This window comes from Amblyomma americanum, chromosome 5 (assembly GCF_052857255.1).
Source record: "Amblyomma americanum isolate KBUSLIRL-KWMA chromosome 5, ASM5285725v1, whole genome shotgun sequence".
Lineage (NCBI taxonomy): Eukaryota > Metazoa > Arthropoda > Arachnida > Ixodida > Ixodidae > Amblyomma > Amblyomma americanum.
Window position 1 is genome coordinate 75,976,733 of NC_135501.1, and position 23,541 is coordinate 76,000,273.

A 23,541-nucleotide genomic window follows, 5' to 3' on the forward strand; every position below is an offset into this window, starting at 1 on the left:
ATCAAGCGTGTAGATTCGGTTTCCTTGCGCTATTCGAGGCGCTAGTGGATAGTTATAAAAATGTGGTATATAATAAAACTTTGTTTGACTCGCGCAATATAAGTAAAATAATAAATAAAAACATTATATTACAATACTTTGCGTTTATTGTAAATTAACTACAAACTAAGCTTGAAAACTAGTTGACAATTTTTTTAATAACATTTTTTGTGGTAGGTACTTTAATGCAAAAGAAATAAGAGATGCAGCGTTGACTTGTTATAACATACCGTACGCTTACTATGTGGTACGCTTGGTATTTTATTTAAATAAATCAATGCCTCCTGAAGAACATAATGCATACGCTTTTTTTAGAAAAGCTCATGAAGAGACTTTAGAAGAACATGCCTGAAGCGCCAGCACGATTTCAATGGCGCCGAGATCGCCACGACAGTGCGCAGACCGGCCGCCAGGTGACGCTAAAAGATAACCCTCGATTTCGGTTTCAATGGCTGGGAGTCTGTGATGCGTGGCTCCCGATCATGCTGTTTCATTCTTTTTTCGGACTTCGAGCAAGAACTTTTAGTTCGTTAACGACAAAGAACATGTTTTTGGATGTCTCAGTGTGCCGCAAATGCTTAAAAAGTCTAAGCTGACTTCCTGAAAGAGGATCATCAGTTTCGATTTCTTAATCTAAAAGCGTGCTGTGCACCCCGTTCTATAATGCCGTTAGGACCTTTTGTCTGCTGCATAACCAGTAACATTTGGACGGTTTGCAACAAAAGGAACATGTTCGAAAAATCCATATTGCAACAAATGCCTGAAGTGGCGAGAAATGTCGCAAAATAAGTATTTACACTGCATGATGAATGGTTGTATATTGTACTGCTGCCAATGGCAAAAAATCAATAACTACTTCGGACTAGCAAAAAGGGAAAATAATCCATGAGGTAGAATAAGGACAGTAGGAAGTCCGGAATTACCTGAGCTCTCAACTGTAGCCAGGTGACCCGTGCAAAGGAGGACTGCATATGGCGCTCAATGAATGGAAGCCGGAGACGTCGCGGTAACTTGCCTGCGGAGTCGCTGGCCCGCAGGGGGCACATCCCTCATATCTAATGTCCTTAGAACTTTGCGAAGCGCACGTCTGTTACAATCTTGCTGTGGAGCATTGCGAGAGATGTTTCGATCGGGTGAAGCTGATCTTGAAGGACACAGCCTGCGCTGTTTCTAGTCATTTTTCCGACGAGCTTTCGCCGAACGGTACCTCCTTGAAAAACGTACGTTGACAAATTTCAAATAAACCCATGCCCCTCTTGTCTATTATTTGCGCATGAAACACATTTCACTAGGTTCCTGCGTGATGCACACGCGCACAGTGACTTTGGGAGTAACACAGCACGCCTGACTGACCGGATTTCTCTAAATAACAAGCACGCCTATGTTGATGAAATGACAACTGGAACAAGGGGAGTATCAGACATGGCGAGCGACGTGTGAATATTAAAAAAAACTGCGCTTGAAGGCACAGACACGTGCGCACTTACAAGGAAAAATGGCATATGCGTCAGTGCGATGAAGGCGGCGGAAATCGTTTCTTACTGCAGCTTCAAGAATTTTCGGGAAAGAGGTTTCTTGTACATCTTTGCAACTGCGTTTTTGTCTCTTATGTCAAGTGCATGGTTTGTTAGCAATGGTTTGATGAACTTCTTGCATATTATATGCAGTAGTGCTTCCCTGTGGCCGCTTTCCTTGTTTTCGCAGGTCAGGACAGGCAAACCAGTGATTTTATTCATGTCATAGAGCAAGCATGTGTACAGTGGCCTTTGAATATGCGTTCGGTCTTTGTGCATGATATCGACGAACTTGAGGCCCTGTAACACTCTTAGGGGCGCTGACGTCGGGTAAAAGAGTCCGGCCCTGTCTTGGTGGGCAGTCAAACTGTCTACAGTAGCATTTCCTTTGGGTTTTTGCACCAAGCCACACAGCTCTCATATTCGACCTTCTCGGAAACCACACGAGGTATGTAGCCCCCAATAAGGCTGATAGCTGCCATTTCCGGAGTCGGCAGGAAAGGCTACCGACGACATACACATGTCTTGGAGTGCGTTTGTAGCCAGTTCTATAGTTTCGTTTTCAGCAGCCCCAGCTTCAGCTAAATTGTCAATGGCACGGGATGAGACAAAGGAAGTTGAGCTTCTGACGTTGCTGTTCTCTGAGGCTGCAACAATGCCTGTACGTAGCATTTTATCCAACCCGCTCAAAACATTTCTCACATCTAACATGTCATTACATCCTGCTGAACGCCGCAGAGAGCCGAAGAGAGGCTCAGTAGGGTCACTTGAAAATTTTCGCGTCAAGACGAACTTGAAGTTGCACTCATTTAGCAAGAATAGGATGCAGTGCACATTTGACAGTGTCGTGAACATGAGGGCGCGATAGGTCTCTTCGGTTAAAAAGTTCTCTTGGGGGCTCGCATTTTTCATGCCTTCCATGTACTCAACGAATTCGTACTCCAGCCAGTGCAGCCTTCGATCATCAATGTCCGAAAATTCTTTTGTGTCCGGGTAGTTCTGATGAATGTGCTGGCTACGGTTACTGACGCCCATGGTTACAAACCACTTGTTCATCTTGCACATGAACTCGACCGTCGGGCCTACGTTTAAGAACTTAGCATCGCTTGTGTGCCCAGCCTGTTCTTTCATAAAGCTCAAGGTAGCGGTACAGGAGGTGAAAAGAGCTCAATCGCTGGTTTTACTGCCGCATTCAATCATGGTGCAATCGCTGGTTGATGCTTCTTAATCCCAATAAGTGCAAGCTCATGTCTCTCCATCGTCGTCGCAACCCGCATTTATTTACTTATAAGATTTCTTATTCTCCTGTCGAACTTGTCCCGTCCTATACTTACCTCGGCATCACTATCAGTAATGGCTTATCATGGCGCGAGCACGTAACAAAGCTAATATCATCTGCGAATAAAAAACTAGGCTTTCTTAAACGTCATCTTCACGACGCCCCTCAAAATGTAAACCTACTTGCTTACAAATCATTAATCAGGTCAAAACTTGAGTATGCATCCGCCATCTGGAATCCACAGCAAGCTTACCTCATTGATTCATTAGAAGCTGTGCAAAATAGAGCCAGCCGTTTCATTCACCGCTCATACGCATCCTATATTAGTGTTTCATCTCTCAAGCTACAGTCCCAATTATACAGTCCTTCCCTCCGTCGCCGTATTTCTAGCCTGTGCCTATTTCCCGAATTTTATTAGTCCCACCTCAAACAGCAGCCATACATCTGCGCACCGCCATCACGCACGTCTCACCGCATTGGTCATCCGCTGAAAGTTTCACGCCAACGTGCCCGTACGACTACATTTTCCAAGTCATTTTCCCTGCGAACAGCAAGCGACTGGAACGACCTTCCCCATGAAGTTGCAGCCATCACCTGTCCATCAACCTTCATAGAAAAAGTTGCATCCCACCCGTCATCATGAAGAAAATGTTTTGCTTCCTCATGTTAACCCCAACCCTTTTATAAAACCCTCTACAAGGGGTCTTTAAGGAAATAAAAATGAAAAAAAAAAGATTTTTCTCTATGGTGGATGGGTATTGACGTGTTTTCTAGTGAGAAATCGCACTGGCTTCACGGTGGACCCCTTTTGCATGTTGTACAATTCTCTGACAGAGTGAAGAGATTTCTTTCTTTGCTCCCATTTCCTTCGACAGGAACTGCGAACGTACGCTTTTGATTATGTGACTGGTCGAAAGCCAACATGAGGTGCCTAGACGGGGCTGCCTTTGTGATAGGAACTCCATTGCAGACACGTTGACCTTGTGGTTGTCTGTGACGAGTCTGACAATTTTATATCCAATTTCTTCCGTCTTCTTTACCACATGCTTGATAGCTTCTGCCAGCACTTCGCATGTGCATCCCTTGGTGAAGAAATACCCCACTGGAATTTTAAACCTGGCGTGCAGCCCGCAGAGCAGGAAACACAACAAAGAATTGGTGAGTTCACCCCTTTGCTGCACTGGCAGGAGGTGGTCAAGATCTGGGCTGTTATCAATGCCTCCCAGAAAAGTGTCCCTCTGCCTGTGATATTCCAGCTTCTGTTTGATGTGCATCTCGTCTATGACTAGGCTACACACCCTTGATTGTGAGGTGATTAAGCAATCTAGCTCTGTGCTCAACCTTCTCTTGACCAGGCTACTGAACTCAACTTCTCCTGAGAAGGTACCCATGTGTTTGTTAAGTGTGGTTCTACTCGGCAGGGCAAGGAGTTGTTCTGCTCTGAGATGCTCATAGCAGCTGGGAGAAATGTTGCGCAGAATGATGCAGTGTCGGACGGTGGTCTCACTTCACACTGTTTTTTTTGCCGCAGAGTTAACAACCTGATCTAGTAATAGTCTGGCTCTCTTGTGTTCGGAGTCTGCCACAATCCGATGGAACGTTTTTACGTGGCATTTTTCCTTGAGGCGTTCCAGTTCTTTTTTGTACGCGTAAACATTGCATTTGCGCCTTTCATTTTGTGACTTCCATTTATCTACTCTTACTCATCTTACTCTTACTTACTCTTACTCATCTTTCACTTCATAGTTTTTATGCCCTGAGGCAATAAACATCGCTTCAAAAAAAAAAAAAGCACGGTCCTTATCGCGCCACTTTTTTCGGTCAAGGAAACCCACTGATGATTTTTGTTTGTCTGTTTGAGTGCCGGACTAGAGTAAGACGGACGCGTTATGACGGACGGGATACACGACTTACTGTGTCAGCTGCATCACTTGATTCGCTAGCCGCCAGGTAAAGCTCTACGGCCTCCACGGCGGTCACGCCCGATGGTCCAGGTTCAGGTCTATGGACGGTGCCCACAGGCGAGTCTTCGCGTTTTCGCTTTTTTATACTGCTGTCGTCGCGGGATTTCGCTGGTGCCGGCCTTAGGTACGACGGGTACTGATTGAAGATGCTTGGCACGACACCCTTTTTCAACATCGTCAACTTGGTGCCTTCCCGAAAGTCACTTGGCTGGAAATGCAAGCTACAAACTACAGAATAATTTGATGTGGTGTTTGGCTGCCAGTTTTTCCTTCTAATTACCTTGAGCCATCTTTCTCGGAGTTCTAAGTCGGCAGGAATTTCATGGAACGAAACGCCGGGCTTCTTGTTTCGCTGACTGGACGTGCAATACGGAACGCAACAGCAACGCATTTTCGCTCGCTAGTCCCTCCAGCAACTGCAGTCATCAACGCGTCACTTGTTAAACGGTGACACTAAACACACCACACAAATAATATAAGAAACAGCGCACCAGAAGGCATACTTTTTTGCTGAAACGGTAGTCACAAGAATATTCTGTGCTGCCTGCGTGTCGTCTGCTAGAGGGTCTGCTGACAGCGCCGTCGTACGGCGGACGCGCGCTCTATGGAGGGCAGAAAAACCCCTGACGCTTCAGGCATGTTCTTCAGGAGGCATTGGATAAATTAGCGCTTTCAACGCGAGGGCGCGAGGGGACGCCACCGCAGCTTTCAGTGAAGACAAAATGGCGTTTGATCGCTCGAGAAGTAAGTATCCACAATTCGCAAATTTGTCCTTCCACTGATGGCCAGCTTAAGCATTGCTGATCTTCCTTTAGTAATAAGTAGGGTTTTTTTCTGGCGGGAGTGCAAAGTGGCTGCAAATCAAAAAGCGTCACTTTCTTGAGCTTCCTCTACGCCAAGATCGAATGTCAGCTTGTTGGCTGGTTTTGCGCCGCTGAAAATTGGATTTGACGTTCTTGCTCGGGGCACTTGCTGTTGGAGCAGCGCTTCGTTACCGTTTGTTCCCTAGTTAATCTTGTTTGCACGGGCTCATGCGATCGTTATGTCTTGTTTGCGGAGTTGAAAGAACCGGCTCCTCGCAATCCTGACGGTCTCCTCTGCTCGTAGCAGACGGTGGTCCCGCCTCCCGGCGCTGACCAGTTTCGGGCGAGCTAGAAATTGGTTTTTCTTTCTTTCTTAAGCGAAAGCATTTGCGCCTAGTTGCTACTCATCTTTGCTTACTGCGAGACCGCTTTCAGGCTGGTGTTGCCTTGGCGATAATATTCAATAGCGATCCATTATCGGTCTGTCACATTGTGTAGCCCCCTTCACATTTGCAACAGCCTGGAACCGTCGGAATGCAGCAGAAACCGACTGCTACCAACCAGTACGGCACGGGCTGCTAGTCCGGTTAGATTGGTCAGTTGCGTTTGCTGCAGGATCGCAGATCTCTCTTTTAGCGAGTATGGCAACTCCGAAAGTTTATTTTTTGTTAAGAGTAAAGCTTAAACTCATTCGTGAGCAACAACTAAACGTTCCCTTTCATACTGTTCACGCCTGTATACTTAACTCCTGTTAATCCCTAGGCCACCGTCAGTTAGCCGCAGTACGGTTCGCCGGCTTTGGCGAGCTATGTGCGGCGCGGCAGAGCTTGAACAGCTGTGTGTGCATATCTGTGTATACATGGACTAGGCCGGACGTCATAGGAAGTCCTGCGGTGGGGACCGCGTCGCAGCTGCGGGAGAACCCTGCGTGTATCTTCTTTTTTTGTTGTTGTTGCCTCTTTTCTCGTTAGCTTGTCTTTGTGCGGCATTGGAAGCCGCTCGTGAGCGCGCTAAAACTGTCGACGCGACAAGGAGCGCGCTGGCTGGATGAAGCGAGCGTGCTCACAGGGCGCAGTGAACAACGCTCACGTATGTATGTATAGTCCCGAGTTAACACCGGTTTCGCTTATCAGCGACGTCTCCAACCGACATGAGAGGTCTCATCCCAGATAACGCTCGCGTCTTCCTGTCAAGCTCCCACGGGTCGCCTCCTGTTAAAGAGGGTGGCCGGCAACAAATGCGACGCGGGTGTCGCCCCATTGTTCAGCCGATAGTATTAAGTCTCGCACGGGTGATCCTGCTAATATATCAGTCATTACCCTTTTCTATCAGCTACGTGCCATTCTCAAAGTGGCTTTATGATATTTTTTTTCTACCTTGTTACGTTTATTTGTGCACTGTGTGTACTGGAAACCACCACTGCATGGGATGTCCATCAGGATTGCAGCTGAAAAGAGGTGCTTCTAAGTGAGTGTTACGGAAGGTCCTTTGCATCCAGTGAACTTGGGATGTACTTACCCTGCAGACCAACTCTCCTAATGCCTTCCTCGGCTTCTTGACTGTCAGGTCCTCCTCTTTGGCACATTGCCGCATTTATGGTGGTGGCACAAATAGCAGCACAGGGCAGTTTCCAGGGTGTAAATGCTGTCGGCATTGTGGTACATTGCTACGAGAAACTCCCACTCTTATGCGCTGTCCATTGAGGGTGTATTTCAAGTGGTCCAGAGGGTGGGTGCTGTAGTCCAGTTTAGTCCAATGGGATTCCTTTGTCCTGGCATCATGCAGCCTGACCATCTCAGTCGTTCCTTTTGAGTTTTGGCTGCAGTGGTGGTGCTTGTGATATGACTATTTTGGACCCTACTGTGTTCACTACACAATGCATCCAACAGGGGGAGGTGAAGCAAGGAGGCGGTGTTATTGTGTCTACATTACCATGACGAGATCCATTTTATTGTGTAGTACCTCATGTTGATCCATAATGCGATACAGCGCGAATAAAGACGGGGACGAAGCGAGACAAGACACCACAGCGCTTCGTCCCCGTCTTTATTCGCGCTGTATCGCATTATGGAAAAATACCAACTAGCCCGATCTGCCACTCTCATGTTGATATTGGCTTTTGCTGCTAACAATGAGGATCTCTCATCATTTTCACAAGAAAAGCTTTTTTATTGCTCATTTTATGCTTCTTTTATGATTGCAAACACACTTCTTGTTTCATTACCTAACATTGTCACTGTCTTTCACTGGCTCCTAACTGGAATGGATATCAGTCGAAATGTCTCCACACATTTTTCTTTTTCTCTTAATTTCTCGAGCAAAGATTCTCTACTAGTTGCTTAATTTTTCAGTGAAAACTTTAAAACAAACATCAGCAATACCTTGACAACAAATACAAATGCTGTTGTTGTGTCCATGTGAAAAAACCTGTATCATTGGTCTGCGCGAAGGGGTGGTGTGCCATTCATGTTCAAGGCCTACATGCAAATCAGGCTTTCTCAATGCTTGGTTGTGTTGCATGTGCAGTGCAAAGTGCTGCCAGCAATTTAGTCAGCACTTTAGCTAGCACATTTTTTCAGGACAAAACTTTGCATTGAGTGGCCTCTGTCTTTAATCTAACCGTAGTCGAATGGCTGTAGTGGCACAACCCTGTTATGTGGAAGCGTTAATATTGCATTTTAATGCTTGCAGCTAACTGTAACTTCAGTTGTGAGGTATGCACCCTCACATGATGTCAGTGCATGTTGAGGAATACCAGTTGGCCTAAATTAATCTGTTGCCCTCCAGTACATCTCTCATAACCAACGTGGGGTACTGAGATGTTAAACCATTGTACCATACCATACCGTACCATAAAGATGGGAACTCTTCATCATTAAAACCAACAGGTGAACTGTATGGATGCCTTCGCTGTCATTTTTACCTGTGTTTATTTTTATTTAATTATGGGATGCATGAAATTCGAATTATGCAGAAGGAATCTGCAAAAGACAGCTGCCAACTCCTAGCAAGGCTGAGAAAGGAAAAAAAACCTGTGAACAGCTCGACAAAATGATTAACGTCACAAATATTTGTTCTCACGTTTGTATTCGTGTGTCATGTTTCTTTTGACGGGTTGTCTACAAATTTCCTCAATAATTTGATTCATTTATTTACTTTGCAACATACATTCAGAAAAATTGGCGATCAATTCATACAGGCCTTTGCCTGTTAGGTAGCTTGGGCCCACGCAACAAGAGTCATAACTTACCCAGGCATCAGCAACAAGCAAGTGGAGAAAATTTGCTCTTACACATGTATAAAAAAATGAGTTACATGAGAGCAGTGATCAAATGGATTCAACATAACTTGATACTCGGCAGAAAACAAATAAAACACATTGTTCACTTAGGGAAATATTTGAAAAGTATGTACATAAATACCATGACAAGAATAGAACTTATTCTATACAAAAACATATTGCACACTCTAATGTAAAATAATTTCTCGGCTGGGATTCTCCTTAATGTAGTGCTCACTGCATTTCAGAATTCCCTGCCAAGGTGGGTCCGGGCTAACGGGTGCATCATGGCAACCATGGAGGCCAACCTCGATGCTGCACCCTTGCCAGAGGGTGTTGGTGCCCTCGGCGCCCAGTCTGCGCCCACGGCAAAAATTGAAACCGGCAGCTTCGACCAGCACGGCCACGACTGTGATGACTTTGACGACGACGACGATTTCGGGCACTTCGCTGCGGCCACCACTGTGCCAGTCAGGGTGGGCGGCGCAAACCACATTCCAGTGAAGGCCGTCACCCAAGAAGTGGCAGCCGGCATGTGTGATGGAACAAACGGTGTGCTACCACCGGAGGTGTGCTCAGATGAGGACAGGGGTGGTGATGACGACACTAGTCAAGACGCCACCGAGGCTACGCGCCAGGCTTCAGAGCAGTCGTTTTCCGCTGAAACTGGGGACAGTGCCGAGTCAAGCAGCACCACCGGTGGTGTCAAGAGGGAGGACAGCTTTGAAGACTTTCAGCAGGCGCAGGCTATGCCTTTCGAGGCTGCGCTCGCAACTGTGGACGAAGGAAGTGACTTTGCGGACTTTGAGCAAGCTGGCGAAGGGTTACCAGTGGCTGTGGATGGTTGTGACTGGGGCGACTCGAAGGGGGACGACGGGTTTGCGGACTTTGCAGCTTTTGGAGATGCGTCGAAGACAGCGGTGGAGGACAGTGAGTGGGCCGACGATGGCTGGAATGCGTTCACAGGTGCGGAGGAGGGAGACGGCATAGTTGAAGCCACCCCTGCACAGCCACTGCGACGTGATAGCATTCCCGGGCAGGTGAGCAGCAGCTTTTTGTGATGCGAGAGGTGTTGACCACCCAGGAGCTTACGCAGGAGGCTCCTGTGTGTCGGCAAGTTATTGTTAAACTTCCATAGACACGAATGTAATAACAGTATAGCTCTAGCTAATGTAACCTAATAATAGTGTAAGCAACCTTGTCAGAAGGAAGGATTCTTTGCGTGGTGGTTTTAGTTCTTAACGAAATGTTTTCCACTCTTGTTTAGTATCATCCTTTTATTTTAGTTTCTGATCGCAGTTTATTCGAGCTGTTGTTGTATAGACTATTTTTCCATAAAAGCCAAAGACAGAAAGGCGTCTCACTTTTTGCCTTTGCATTTTCTTTCATATTTACTCGCTTGACAGATTTTCTACAGACGACAAATGAATCAGCCTGTCGTGCTAGCATGAACATGAGCTTATGGCAAATGTATGCATGTTTTAGAGCAACTCCGCAACTGCTTGAGAGCATTCCAAAATGTAGTTCTCGTTGTAGGTGATGTTGAAGGGGCGGTGAAGGCAAATGTCTTGATTGTAAGGTCAGTGCTCCGAAGGGACAGACTTCTCGCCCGAAAACATTTGCCTCACAACTTGATCAGCATAACAATCATGTGTTCCAAGGTAATTCAGGGCCTTCCGCGACTGTGTCTTTTGCGCATGAATTCAGGGCACTGAACCCTTAATACATGTCACTTCTACATAGAGAAAGCTTTGGTAAACCAAAAAATTATGTAGACTTGAAAGACTTGTTGTGACCACAGTGTTGAATTCTTTTGCCAACACCCTGTCACAGTGTCAGCTTTGGTAAACCAAAAAATTATGTAGACTTGAAAGACTTGTGACCACAGTGTTGAATTCCTTTGCCAGCACCCTGTCACAGTGTCAGCTTTGGTAAACCAAAAAATTATGTAGACTTGAAAGACTTGTGACCACAGTGTTGAATTCCTTTGCCAGCACCCTGTCACAGTGTCAGCTTTGGTAAACCAAAAAATTATGTAGACTTGAAAGACTTGTTGTGACCACAGTGTTGAATTACTTTGCCAGCACCCTGTCACATTGTCAGCTTTTCGAGAAGTTTATATGTTGCTGGCTTTGCTACCCAGCTGTGTAGTTGAAGTCTGGTAGCAGCACCCTGGTACTCTGCCCTTGCACCTTGGTACGCTAAAATCAAAGGAAAAGCCCCCCTCCAGAGACACTTGGACCACATGCATAATTGGCATAGGCTTCTAGGTACATTTCTGCAGAGATCTTCAGTATATCTCACCTACGCAACACAATTTGCAGGCACTGCTGTAATGGGATAACAGCAGTACAATGAATGCTGCTTCCATCTGCTGATAAAACCCTGATGCATTCTCATATTGTGGAGTGCTGAACTTCATCTGCATTTAGTTAATGTGCGTGCAGTTTTTTATGTTCTTAAGCTTAAAAGGTTCAGTTTCAACAGGACTACACTTGACATAACCTGAGTAGCTTCCATGCTATAGTACCTGTTGTCTTTGTCTGGCAAACTAGGTAGGTGGTCTGGGAACAAACTGCTTTATGGTGAGCAAAATTTGCAAGTTCTGGAAAACTGTGCAGGATGACGAGACAAAGCCATAGAGTTTTTTCATGCAGTTACTTGGAGAGGAAAGTGGCACTGGGGCTGTTCATTCACCACGAGATTGGGGCCCGGATTCAGCTGCCGAACTGTGTCTTTTCTTCCCTTAGCCAAGCAGTGCAGCAAGAAATGTGGTTTCGATCTTGAAATGTGCATAATAACTAATATTTACTTGCGTGATATTAACAACAGTGCGCTTTGGAAAATAATTCACTGTTCTAGCAGGGGGAGCGGTGCTTCGTTGTTTTTTTTTGGTAAATTCAGAAATTAGCAAGAATGTTTCTCTCACTTTGGGGCTGTAGGAATGCTTTTTTCGTCTTAATCAATATGAATCATGATATGAAAGCATTATATGTCCCATTAGCACAAAAGGCAGCATCTCCAGTCTATGGCACAAAACTCTGAGGATATCAGTACATCATTTGACGTGGCACCGAATTTCATTTCGGTGCCGCGCCATCGTGGTCAACGCATCTGCGTATGACCACCATGCATTGATTGGACATGTGGATCAAGATTTCCACCTGCCAGCGTCTGGCCCTTGGCAGTGCCTGTGTCATCGTCCTACATTAACATGCTCAGAGTACTGTGCACCGGGACTCCAGGTGGCGATACAGTGCAGTCAGGCTCTAAATGGGCCTTGCGCTGGATTTGCAGTCACTGGGCATAGCAGCGTCACAAGTATACGTTACATTGTAATCTGTTCATCTGCCTTATACCCCTGTCACACGGCCAGTTTCGATGACCATCGAGTCGAGGGTCTTCGAAATTCTCAATCGCCATCAAACTTGATGGAGTTGTGTCGCTGCTACTTGGCAAATCTCAATGGCCATTGAAATGGTTCTCGCGTCTTACGCCAAGCTTGTGTGGCGCCACAATCGCTGCTTTTGGATTTTGCAAAATAGCAAAAATATTTGATAAATGCTGAAATACACGCATACGCGCACGTCGTTTAAAACCCTTTTAATTGCACGTACGCGACGGACAGATGCAGACACTGCTGTAGTCACTCTAATACAAGACGAGCCAAAACCAAGCCAGTCCAACTGCGTCGGAGCGTTGCTTCGTCAGGCATAACACCTGGGAAATCGCATTGATATCTGAAAAACAAAAGCTATTTGTCTCTTGAAACTTTATGTGACGGTAAGAATGGGCAAATCGAAGGCGAATACAACCGCTTAGAACACGATATTGCTTTGAGGGATTTAGCTGTTATCGAAGCTGTTATCGCTGCGAAGCGGGCAGGCAGAGCGCCGCCATGTTGTCAACGCAAAGACCGCAACGCCAAATTAATGCGCTTAATGCGTTTAAAACCAGTCTGATACAATTTAAAATTATTGTACAGGCTCCTTGAATTAACGTTTAGGAGAATAATGTTTGTTCATGCTTTTGTACCATGAATATGTCGTGTGTGAAAGAGCGCTTGGCGCCGCTCGAAGCAACGCTAGCAACCTTGGACTGCGCTCGAAGGCCCTCGAAATCTCGATGGAGTTCCGCGCTGCTCCGTTGACTCGATAGACTATTGACTCGATGACCATTGAAACTGCCCGTGTAGCAGCGCTTGATCTTCTTTGAGTTGATAGGCTATCAGTTCGAGGGCCTTTGAAATGCCTTTGTGACAGGGGTATTACACTATAATCTGTTCATAAAATGCTTTCGCATTGTCACATGTAAGTAGGCTTAAATGTTTCTGCCGAATTTTTCCAGAATGACCTTAGCTGCCCTAAACAGCGCACTTTGGTCTTTTGCGACTATGACCACTTTTTTCATTTCAGTGGTTGTATTACAACACCTGCGGGACTGGCTTTCCATTGTGCCTTGCAGCCCAAGGGCTCTCATTGTAAAAAAATTGTCTTGTATTGCGTCGTTGGCTTTGCATTGTACCTCTGGAGCCTGCAGGCTGTCATTGTGTGATCAAGTGGCCCTGTTTTAAACGTGCATTGTGAATTGAATGCGAAGCGGCTCCAGCAGCAGGCATGACTGACGGGCTTTTCTCTTCTGTGGTAGCCAAGGCGTTAACCACTGTGTGGCCCCTGGCAGTGTCACTCTGATGTTACTTTAGCCATCTGGGAAAATTTCCTTATTTTCTAATAGCAGCTTCGCAGTTTTTGCATAGAGTTTATATAAACAATTTCGGGTTATTTGCAGTGTTTCATTGGATCTTTCACCTATACAATTTGTGGCTTAAACTGCCTAGCCCTTTAAATGAACAACGGCTGCATGCGACTACGCGGGGTCAATTGAAAGCTGGAAATGTAAGCTTTGGAATCATGAATGAGGCAGGTTTAAGCACTTCATAGGGAAAATTACCTGCCCGTCTCCCCCTCAGATTTATCACAGCGGTGGTGCGTGGTGGTGGGTTTTGTGTGGCTTCATTGTCACTTGACGTTGTGACTAGAAGGAAAATTTTATGCCACAACGCCAGATGAAACATGCATAATTTTTTAGCCTGCGCTTGAAACACAGTGACCTAAAATTAAAATAGCCATGGCCTTGAAGTGTACCTATTGCCATGGAATTCAGATCACTTTGCTCACTGGGAAAGTGCAGTTTCTCGCTATAGAGGCAAATTGGTTGTGCTGTTCTGCCTGTTGGCAAGCATTTTATTCCTTGGCACAATGCTTACATCTTGTATGAAGTCTGTTTGCTGAAAGGGTTACATTTTTGTGTTTTTGTCCATATGAGCACATTTTGTTGCTGCGCTTATTGGTTTCTTCCAAAACAAAAAGTGCTACCTGCTCGTGAATTGAGTGCAATCAGCCTGCAGTTCATGCATTAATATATGTACGTGTCCTTAATAGCAATACAGCGGTTGCCTGATCTTAATGTTACGCGAGCTAGTTTAAGCTGAGGCATGCTGAGTTTGCTGGGTTCAACTGCGCTTAAGCAATAGAGGCTGTCAGCAGTCTGCAGGGAGTTAAAAATGCTTGTTTCTTGCTTTTGTCAGAAGATGCTCGATATAAAAGGAATGTTACAGTTCCTTTTTAGTGTGTCCGCATCGTTTGAATTTATAAAAATGATTGAACAGCTTACAGGTGCACTGTAGCCAAAGGGAGGCACCAAAACGTGCCTCGGGATGGGGTGAAAGAATCTGGGCTAAAAGCTAACTGAGCGCATGTCACAGAACAGCTGTCACATCTTTGGACGAGGGTAGCAGAAGACGCTGCTGCGCCTTGGTGTCCTCTGGCTCAGTTGATGCCGCTCTCATATAATTTCTCACTCCAAATGTATCCCATTTCAACCGGCATGTTGGGATCCAGTCCTGCCCTTGCTGTTCTGTTTTCCATGGTTGTGACATTACTGTGCCCCCTGGTGTTTGCAGCTGACGTCGTCCGGGGAAGGCTCGTTTGAGAGCCTTCTCCAGAGGGCCTATGCCCTGGAAGGGACGCCACTGAGCCCAGACTCCGGGGAGGGGGAAGACCTTGTGGCACTCGGTTGCTGTGAAGCGCATGTCAGGTAGGCAGCTGGCTGTTGTTTTGGTGTTATTGCCAGGAACATGCTGGGCTAGGTTCCGTGACGGTGCTCCTTATGGTGATGCTTTGATTAAACTCAATCCTGACACCTAATGACTTTAGTTTTATGTACACTTGATTGCCAAGGCTACTGATGGTTAGGTATAGGGGTTTTCAATCATTTTAGCCTCGGGGAAACTCCAGTGGCCTTCAAGAGGTGCCGCTGAGCACTACGTGTCCTTAGTTCTATCCCTTCCTGCCTAAGATGCATGCAAGAAAGAGACAGGCATGCAAACAGCTACGCAGAAAAATGACCAAATTCAATAACAGTGACTGTTTGTAGAGTGAAAAAATCTGTTGTAAACAAGTGTACAGTAAGATTAGTGCCAAATTGAAGATGGTGAAAGGAAAGGTCGGGGGTTGAGGCATGCATGGATTTAGGTGCTTGGGGAACCCAGACAGCACTCCCAGGAAGTGAACGCTTCTTCAAAACTCAGTTTGAGAATGGCTGGTCTAGAGACAGCACACTTCAAAGAAGGGCTCCGTATAGAGTATTTTCTTTTACTGTCTGGGGTTCTTCAACTTTAGTATGTATATCTCTGTATGTGTGCTTCTCACATCTTGCCTTTGTTCAAATATGGCTTTCATGGAAAGAAATTAACCCTGTGCTTCTTCATAATTGAGTTGCTTGCCGCAGCTTGTATAAAAGAAGTGGAAGTGTTTGCTCGCTGATACATTTCGTCTGCAACAAAATGCAGATTTACCGCACAAACTGTTGTGGCATGTGGTGTAAGGTTAATTCTAAGGACAGTGGTCAGTGCTGTTATTTACAGCACTTTTATTTGTTATTTTATTGCAGCATGCTGAAACTATAGCTGCTTTGATTCCTGTTGGAGGAATGATGTAGCAAAAAAGAGATAAATATGCACAACAAACAATAAGGAATAAGTGTTAAATAAGATGCGAACAAAAATGGCATAACGACATCAAAAAGATAACTATAAAAGAAAGCGTTTTTCATTGTTTGAAGGAGACCCAAAAGCATTCCGAAAGGATATGTATTGCAAAGTGTATCGGAATTTCAGAAAATCTCTTTCAGTTGAAAAGTGTAGCTGAAAAAAATAGTTGAGCTGCCCAATTAATGGATCAGAATCTGCACAGCATTGCTGAAGTTCCGAAATATTCTGAAATGTTCTTTTTGCCCTGTCTGTGCACATAGACTATGGGAGCAGCTGCAGGACCTGGATCGGGCCCCGTCCCTCAAATTCAGCTGGAACGGCTCCCTGTCCTGCCAGCACCTGCTGCAGAGCCTGTCCATCGACTCCAGGAACATCGTGAGTGGCTTCTGGAGTACACTCTAAATGGAAAGGAGTATGCTGTCCTACAGCACACTTCTTATTGTAAAAGGGAGTGCACAAAAGAACTTACTCCCATATTTTACTCCCAGAGTGTAGAGTGTATGCAGAAGGCTTCCCTGCAGCCCTGTATGGTGGGGGGAGTGGATGGCGGTGAAAGGGCACCCTTTGCAGAGGAAATAAGGCTAGCGCAGTGGGGTTCCCAGACTTGGTTCTGAGGAACTGTTGGGTTCCTTGGAGTGCTTTTTTGGGCTTGCCAAGTACCTAGATTCATGCATGTCTTAACCTCTTTCTCTCCTTTACACATTTCTTTTGGGACTAGCCATGCAGGAATTGCTCATAGCATTGATAGCAGGCTCTTCCCGTGTGCAGTCACTCATCCTTAAGTGAATTTGGGCATGTTTTGATAGGGCATGTTTTGATAAGCCGTACAACTGCATGCTCTTGTTTTACATGCATGTAGGGCAGGAAGGGAGGGAAGCCAAGACAGGCAGGTTTCCTCTTCACCTTGTGAAAGCCATTGGAGTCCCACAAGGCTCCTGAAAACTCCTGGTCTAGTGCGTCGGTGAAAATGGGAGACATTTCACTGGCAGTTAAAGGGGAACGTGGCTTTTAAATCCCTGAAAATGACGAAAAAAATTGATTAAAAAAAAATTGTGTCCAGTAGTATGCCTCTTTTTTTTATGGTGTTTCGAATTTCAGTTCCTGAAATCAATTGGAGAATACTCTAAAAAAATTGCTTCTTGAAGCGCGGTGGTTGTGTATTTCGGGGAAGCACTTGGAGAATGGGTGCTTTTATCCGTTAAGGTTTTCTCTCTAGACACTCACCTTGCAGAGCAGATTTATTCACAACTGTTACATATATTTTGACCCCAATTGTTTTGTTGCACTCCTAAGACAGTAGGGCTGGTCAAGACATTCTTTGTTTATCAAGCTTGTGAATTCTAAATTTATTGTATTAAATTTGCTTCTCACTGTAAATATGTCAACGGACACTGCATTGCAAAAAATTCAGAACCGAAATTGGTGCTTTGTGAAAAAAGTTATAAAAATGTCCTGGCCTGCAGCACATCAGTAGGAATAGTGTATGTTGAACCAGTTGTCTGCCACATTTCGTTAACTATGCAGCCTTTTCACAAGATTAAGAGGCAAAATGTGTACTAGAAAACAATTTTCTGGAGATATAACAGCGAAATTTTTGTGAGTGTAATCACAAAATATTTCTGGTATCCTTAAAAAAATTTGATGGAAAGGCATCAAAATAAAACATAGGATGGAGGGCAAGACTGCACTGTGTATAATGCATTTATGGAACAACCACAGCACATGATGACCAAGCTGTGGACCTAATTTCCTAAGTGGAGGTGTGATTTTAGTGTGCAGGTAAGGAAACATCGGTTGTTGTGACATCTCATTTGACGAGTCCAAGAGCTTACTCTGCAGCATGGATTCCCCGTCACCTGATCAGGAATTGTTAAAACTGGAGAAACATTCTGGGTGCAGCGTTGAATTTTACGGGTTGCAAAAGGGAGGCTTTACGTTAGACCTTATGGATGTGCAACTGCCAGGCACCGTATGGACTGCAACTATCTTCCTTTACTGGGACAGTCGGATTTTCCGAATCAATGCTGATTCTTGGAACAGCATCGCTTTGGATTGTGTTTGATAACATTCTAGCAGCATGTTCTAAATTGATGGCATGATGAGGAACACTTGGGCTATTGAATTTTCAGTTCTGTTTTGATTGGCAGATTCAATGGAGGAAACACGAAAATATTAGAGTTTTAGTACAATGGGCTTTGCGTGATTGCGTGCTTAGCGGAAGAATGGGTCCAGAGTGTGCATGTGCAGGACGCTGACGGGAAATAGCGTTAGCATATGCACGCAATTTCCAGAAGTAACCTCTGCGCCAGTTGTGGCTTTTATGCACTTAGCGCGAAAACATGGCGGTGTCCTTCAAGGTGAGAGCCACCCGCTTTAGCTGGATAAGCAGGCCTTGTGGTTCCAGTCAGCATGTTTACTGTCAACTGCTCGTGTTGTTGCCTTTCGTTATGACTGACCTTGCTTCAACGCCAAAACTTAAGCTGCGATACAGCCCAGTTTTTGAGATACGCTTTTGATTCAGACGCACTCAAGCCTAATGGGATCTACCACTGCGCTGCAACTGTCTGCAACTGCTCGGAACGCGACAGAAATGGGTTTTTAGCTTTGCCACAGCACTTTATATACTTCAGTACTTTGAAACGTAAAACATTATTAAATTTTCATAAGTACTTCAAGCAATGAATGTCACATAATGCAAAATATTCTTGCCCCAGCAGTTTGTGCCTAGCATTTACCTAACTAAATGGCGCCGCAGTCTATGCTTCTTATTTCACATATTTTTTTTTCACCGAGGTACTTTCTTGGGCACTTTTCTGACTGAAATAAACGTTACTGTATCAATACGTTGTAAATTGTGAAAGCCCCCATAAATAACGGACCCTCATATAATATGAGGTGTAATTAGGGGATAGCAAAAACAAGAAAAAAGTTTCATCCTCATATAATGTGAGTAAGGAGGGGCAGTCAGTTCGAAAATGTTCCGGAAGTAGCGGAAGCCGGACAGCCTCCGATTATTTGTGTGCGCCGGTGCGCCAGATACTCTGCATTACCGCGAGCGGCAGGTACAGAGGCGTCATGCTGGCTCCCACTCGCGTCCTGCACCACTAGTACGCGCAGATCGGTTCCGGCATGGCACGCATGCTTCGGAAATGGCCGTCATAGCTTTGGTGATCATCATCGACTGGTGTTTCGGTTCCGTTGAGTGCATTGGATATCACGCATTTCCTGAAATAACAACTGGCGAGCTCTTCGGGAATGCTGGCCCAAGCTCCCGTGATCCGAATGCACAGCGGGGTTGGAGAGGCCCTTGTCCGGCGGCAGTAACTGCAGGCTCTCCCTTGATGCGATGCCACACTTGATGCGATGCCGTTGCTTTCGGCAGCTACAATACTTTCTTTTCAAAAGCAGCCGAGTGTTGCTTTCACGGTCCAGATGTCATGCGAGGTACAATCGTCCCGGGCGTCTCGTTGTCAGGTCAGTGTAGTGAAGTGGCATCGAAATCAAAGCTACTGACCTACGCCACCTGTAGATAGCGCCTCCTCTCGCTGGAAGTGCGACGATGATGGCGCTCGATAATAGAGACTTTTAGCAGAGCGGGTTTGTGCACCCGCTCCACTCAGTGAGCAAGCGAGAGCGCTTCTGTGCATGCGCTCAGACGGGAGCGCGCAAGTTGAAAGGCCTCTCGGTGCCGCTCCCAGATGAGCCAAGTGGAGTGTGGAGCAACGCGATGAGCAGGCCTCGCAAAACCTGCTGGTCTCGCAAAACCTGCTGGTCTCGCATGGATTTTGACTGAAAATGTTTTGGAGCCGCATATAATACGAGGTGGAAATTTGACATGCTAAAATTTGTAAGAAAACCTCATATTCTGCGCAGGTTTTTACAGCATTATTTTCACAAATTAGCTGCTTTGGCAACCATTTTCAAGGCCCCTTTCGCTGCCATGTGATGTAGATCACGTTTAACATTTTCAGAATACTAGACTAAAACTCTCACTGGGGATAAGTTGCGTACGGGATGCTAACATAATTTTCTTTAGGTCTGCTATCACCTTAACGTTATACTAAAACTCCTTGTGTGCAGGTATTGATTGTGCTGGACATATAGAGCGTGCTCTTATTTAATGCAGGGTTACATTTTTTATAATACATTTTGCTTTTTGACATATACCTAGTAAATCTGACAGCAGCACAGTATTCTCACAGAATGTTATGACGTTTTCACAATTTCCTATCGTGTGGTCCTGTCACTGTAATGTTTGGCAATCATGGCCTAGTCAGTGTCATCAAGTCTAGCTCAGTCAGTAATCAAGTTTAGAAAGGTTTTGTTTACAGTTTCTGCAAGCTTCTGGCCGTTGCTTAAAGCCCATCATTATTTTGGAGTGGACAGAGGTGATGCACATGGGATGGTAGAGGGTATAAACTGTATGTGGAGGGAAGGCCTCGTCAGGCTCGAAGTCTTTAGCTTTCCCTTTGCTCTTTCCTGTACGTGTAAGCAGGAAACAAACCAATAAACTGTCAAAATATTCATTGGGATCCAAGTGTTCTCTGCCCCGCACCCTACGGATAATATGGGCGTGGGAGCTGCGATCGCCACTCGTGCAGTATATGCACCCGCAACCACTGAGAGGTGGCGTAAAGCCATAAATAAATCCGCCCAGCAGTAAATACATTTGCCTGAATGCATTCATCATGCTTCAGCACATGGATTTTGCTTGCTTTTCGATGGTATGAATTGTGTCCTCTTTTTCGCGGTCTTGTAAGACTTGTAACATCGGAAGTCTATTTTAGTATATTGAAAAATACATGAAAATGCTTATGCTTTCCATGTTTTCTGTGTCCTTGACATATAGTTTCCACATGATTTCCGCATGAATTGTACAGGATGTGCATGGTCGCATGGAGTGCTTATGAATTTTGACTTTTCATGCTTATCACCCATGAAGTGAGTATAGATCATAAGTTTTGTGTGGTTTCTGTTTGAGCCTTGTGTGCAACATATGAAATCGTCAATTTGTAGCAGCTATCATACGGAATGTGTCACTAGGGCTTCCCTGTCTCCCTTGTGTCTTGTGGGTGTTTGTCTCTGGCTAACAAGGTTTGCTGTCTCTCTCTTGTCTTTCCCCCTGCCTCCTCTCCTCTGACTGTGCCACTAACCCTGACATGCTGCCACTAACACGCCTGCTGCTGCTGTGGCCGCTGTGTGTGTGGTGGTGGTGTGCAGCTTCGCAACCCGTCGGTGCCGCTGTTTGCCTCCCACCTGGGCCTCCTGGAGCCCCAGCGAGGCGGTGGGCCCAGCCCCTCCTCAGAGGAGCCGGCCGCCCCCCCTCCGCCACCGGCTGAGGTAATGCCGGCTCAGAATCGGCGCACCATGTGGAACCCTGAGTGATTTGATTCAGTCCAGAGCTCTCCGCTGCTGTGTGCTTCATGTTCCTAGGCCACATAAATGTTTCATATCAAGCATGCATATGCTATTGTGGGGGTCTGTATGATATGGAAAGCGTTTCGAAATTTGTACACTTTTCACACTTTGTATGGTTTTCATATGATATGTACCAGGTCATATAGAGTTGTCTGTACTTATGTAACTGTCCATATTTCTTCGAAAACAAATAGCCCACGGACACAGGAGTTCGTACAATATTGAACCAACTAGCTTACTTTCTGTTCTGCCACAGTCCATATTGTTCGTATAGACATTATTTTCCATGTAGCTTCCATATGAGCCATATAGAAAACATTGAAATATGAAAATCTTTATGTGGAACACTTCACCAGCGATTTGGCTCATAAAAATCAATTTTAACTCAAAAATTGTTTGAAACGCTCATTTAAATCCCGTAGCCCCGGGTGGGTCATGTATGCACTGATTTGTATTCAGAGCAGAGAGTGTGTAGTAAACGAAAACAGTGAAGTTGTATGATTATAAAATCAATGACAGTTTTGTCACCTGCATTAACAGTCTTGATACTAATATCACTGTTTACTGGCTACACCTCGTACTGAGAGGCTTTGTAGTGTCAAATTTGAAGTGGACATAGTGGGGCAGTTATCTGTTCCTGGAGCCACAAAGGTCTCATTAAAGTAGTCACAGTAACATTAGGACACACGCGTCTTACTCAAGAATTTATGCTGACCAAACAAGAGAAACTTCTTTGTGGAAAATGTGGAATTAACAGTAAATCACATTTTATTCTCATGCACGAAAGTTGGGAAAACTAAGGAAAAAGTATTTTATGTAGTTTCATAACGAACACATTCCTTTACACCCAATGTTACTCTTGGGTGAAGATGCAATTGTTAACATGTCTTGTGTGTTTAGCTTTTTAAGTGAGCAGGTTTTCTCGACAAGTTCTAAATTTTTACCTATTGCTTCGCTTCATTTTTTGATGCACCTCAGCCACCTTTTCATTCCTGAGAAGGCTGAGGTTTTTATTTGATCTTTTGGGAGGCACAGCATCCTTGCCCAGCCAAGCATGGAAGCTGAGGCTACCTTAACTTCTTTAAAGCTTTTACTATTAGCAATTCATAAAATTTCTTTCCTCTATCATCACTAGGTAATACAAACCAATGTTATAGGCCCTCCACACCACTGATGGTTTTCACATTTCGATAAAGTTCTGCAGAAAACATTTTCCCTACACCTTGAGCTTGGAGCATGATGGCCTTAGTTGCCTGCATGCCATAAAAACAACTCAACGCAACAACACAATGCTTGCCAGCGACGCAGACTTCATCAGTATTGTGGCACTCCAGGTTGGCCGGTCGACCGTGACGTCAAGTGCTAGATACGCTGAGGACAACCTCCTTTTCTTGTAAAAATTGATTGTTTGGCTGTCTCTGGCTAAGGTGATGCCTGGTTGGCAGCAGAAAACGAATTTATTGCTGAGAAAATTGGATTTCAAAGTGGAACATTTTTTTTTTCATGCCACTCGATTCAAACTCGATGTCAAGGCTGAAAAGGACTCTGTGACCGCTGTTTGAAATTGAATGACTGTGTACTCTGGTGATGAGGGTTCCTCATACAAAAGTGGTTTTGATGTCATTGCAGTTTGCGTGTGAAGACGGGCAGTAGTGATGGTGACATTTGCATTCTATTGTTTCGCTGTTTCCTAGTTTTTGAAATCTTCATTTTCGGTGAGAGTAGTCTTTTTGCTATTAAGGAGGCTGTGGAACACCTTCTGAGTCGTGTACATAAACTCAATCACGACGTTCTCTCATTGTGAGCATCTGAGCCAAATACTAGACTTACACGTAGCAGCGAACCCACAATTGAATGCCAAAGTTGGAGAGCCCTTTCCGGCAACTTTTTCATGCTGGCGCCCTCCTCCATTGCACGCTGCGGTACAATTCTGTTCAGAGATGGCTATTGCTTAGATTCTTTCAGGTGCCATGGAGCTGCCATGGCCGCGGCCAGTCAGCAATTTTAGTGCGTCGGGAAGCTCCACCCCACTGTGGAATTGCCGCACGCTTTGGCAACCGGTGGAGAAGTGCTGGCCTTTGAGCATACAAATTTTAATTTTCATTGTAAATAGCTCAGCTTCTACAAAATGCATTAAAAGAATCCTTGCCAGGGGATATTTGTGAAGTAATGTCTTTAACATGCCAGGAATAT

The 23,541-nt window shown here is 45.2% G+C and overlaps 1 protein-coding gene across 6 annotated transcripts in view; it reads left to right on the plus strand.

The window, feature by feature from the left end:
• Nucleotides 1-23,541, plus strand: part of Afti (aftiphilin) — a 35,984-nt gene that overhangs the window by 4,504 nt on the left and 7,939 nt on the right. Inside the window, exons 1-5 of one of the 6 annotated variants that reach the window (XM_077665047.1) lie at nt 5,507-7,066; nt 9,128-9,919; nt 14,842-14,975; nt 16,191-16,305; nt 21,151-21,270. In XM_077665047.1, the coding sequence (XP_077521173.1) occupies nt 9,167-9,919; nt 14,842-14,975; nt 16,191-16,305; nt 21,151-21,270 (1,122 nt within the window). In that variant the 5' untranslated portion in view covers nt 5,507-7,066; nt 9,128-9,166. Of the gene's footprint in view, nt 1-5,459; nt 7,067-9,127; nt 9,920-14,841; nt 14,976-16,190; nt 16,306-21,150; nt 21,271-23,541 lie in introns of those variants that run through there. The other 5 variants (XM_077665045.1, XM_077665044.1, XM_077665048.1 and 2 more) reach the window with 5 other exon arrangements.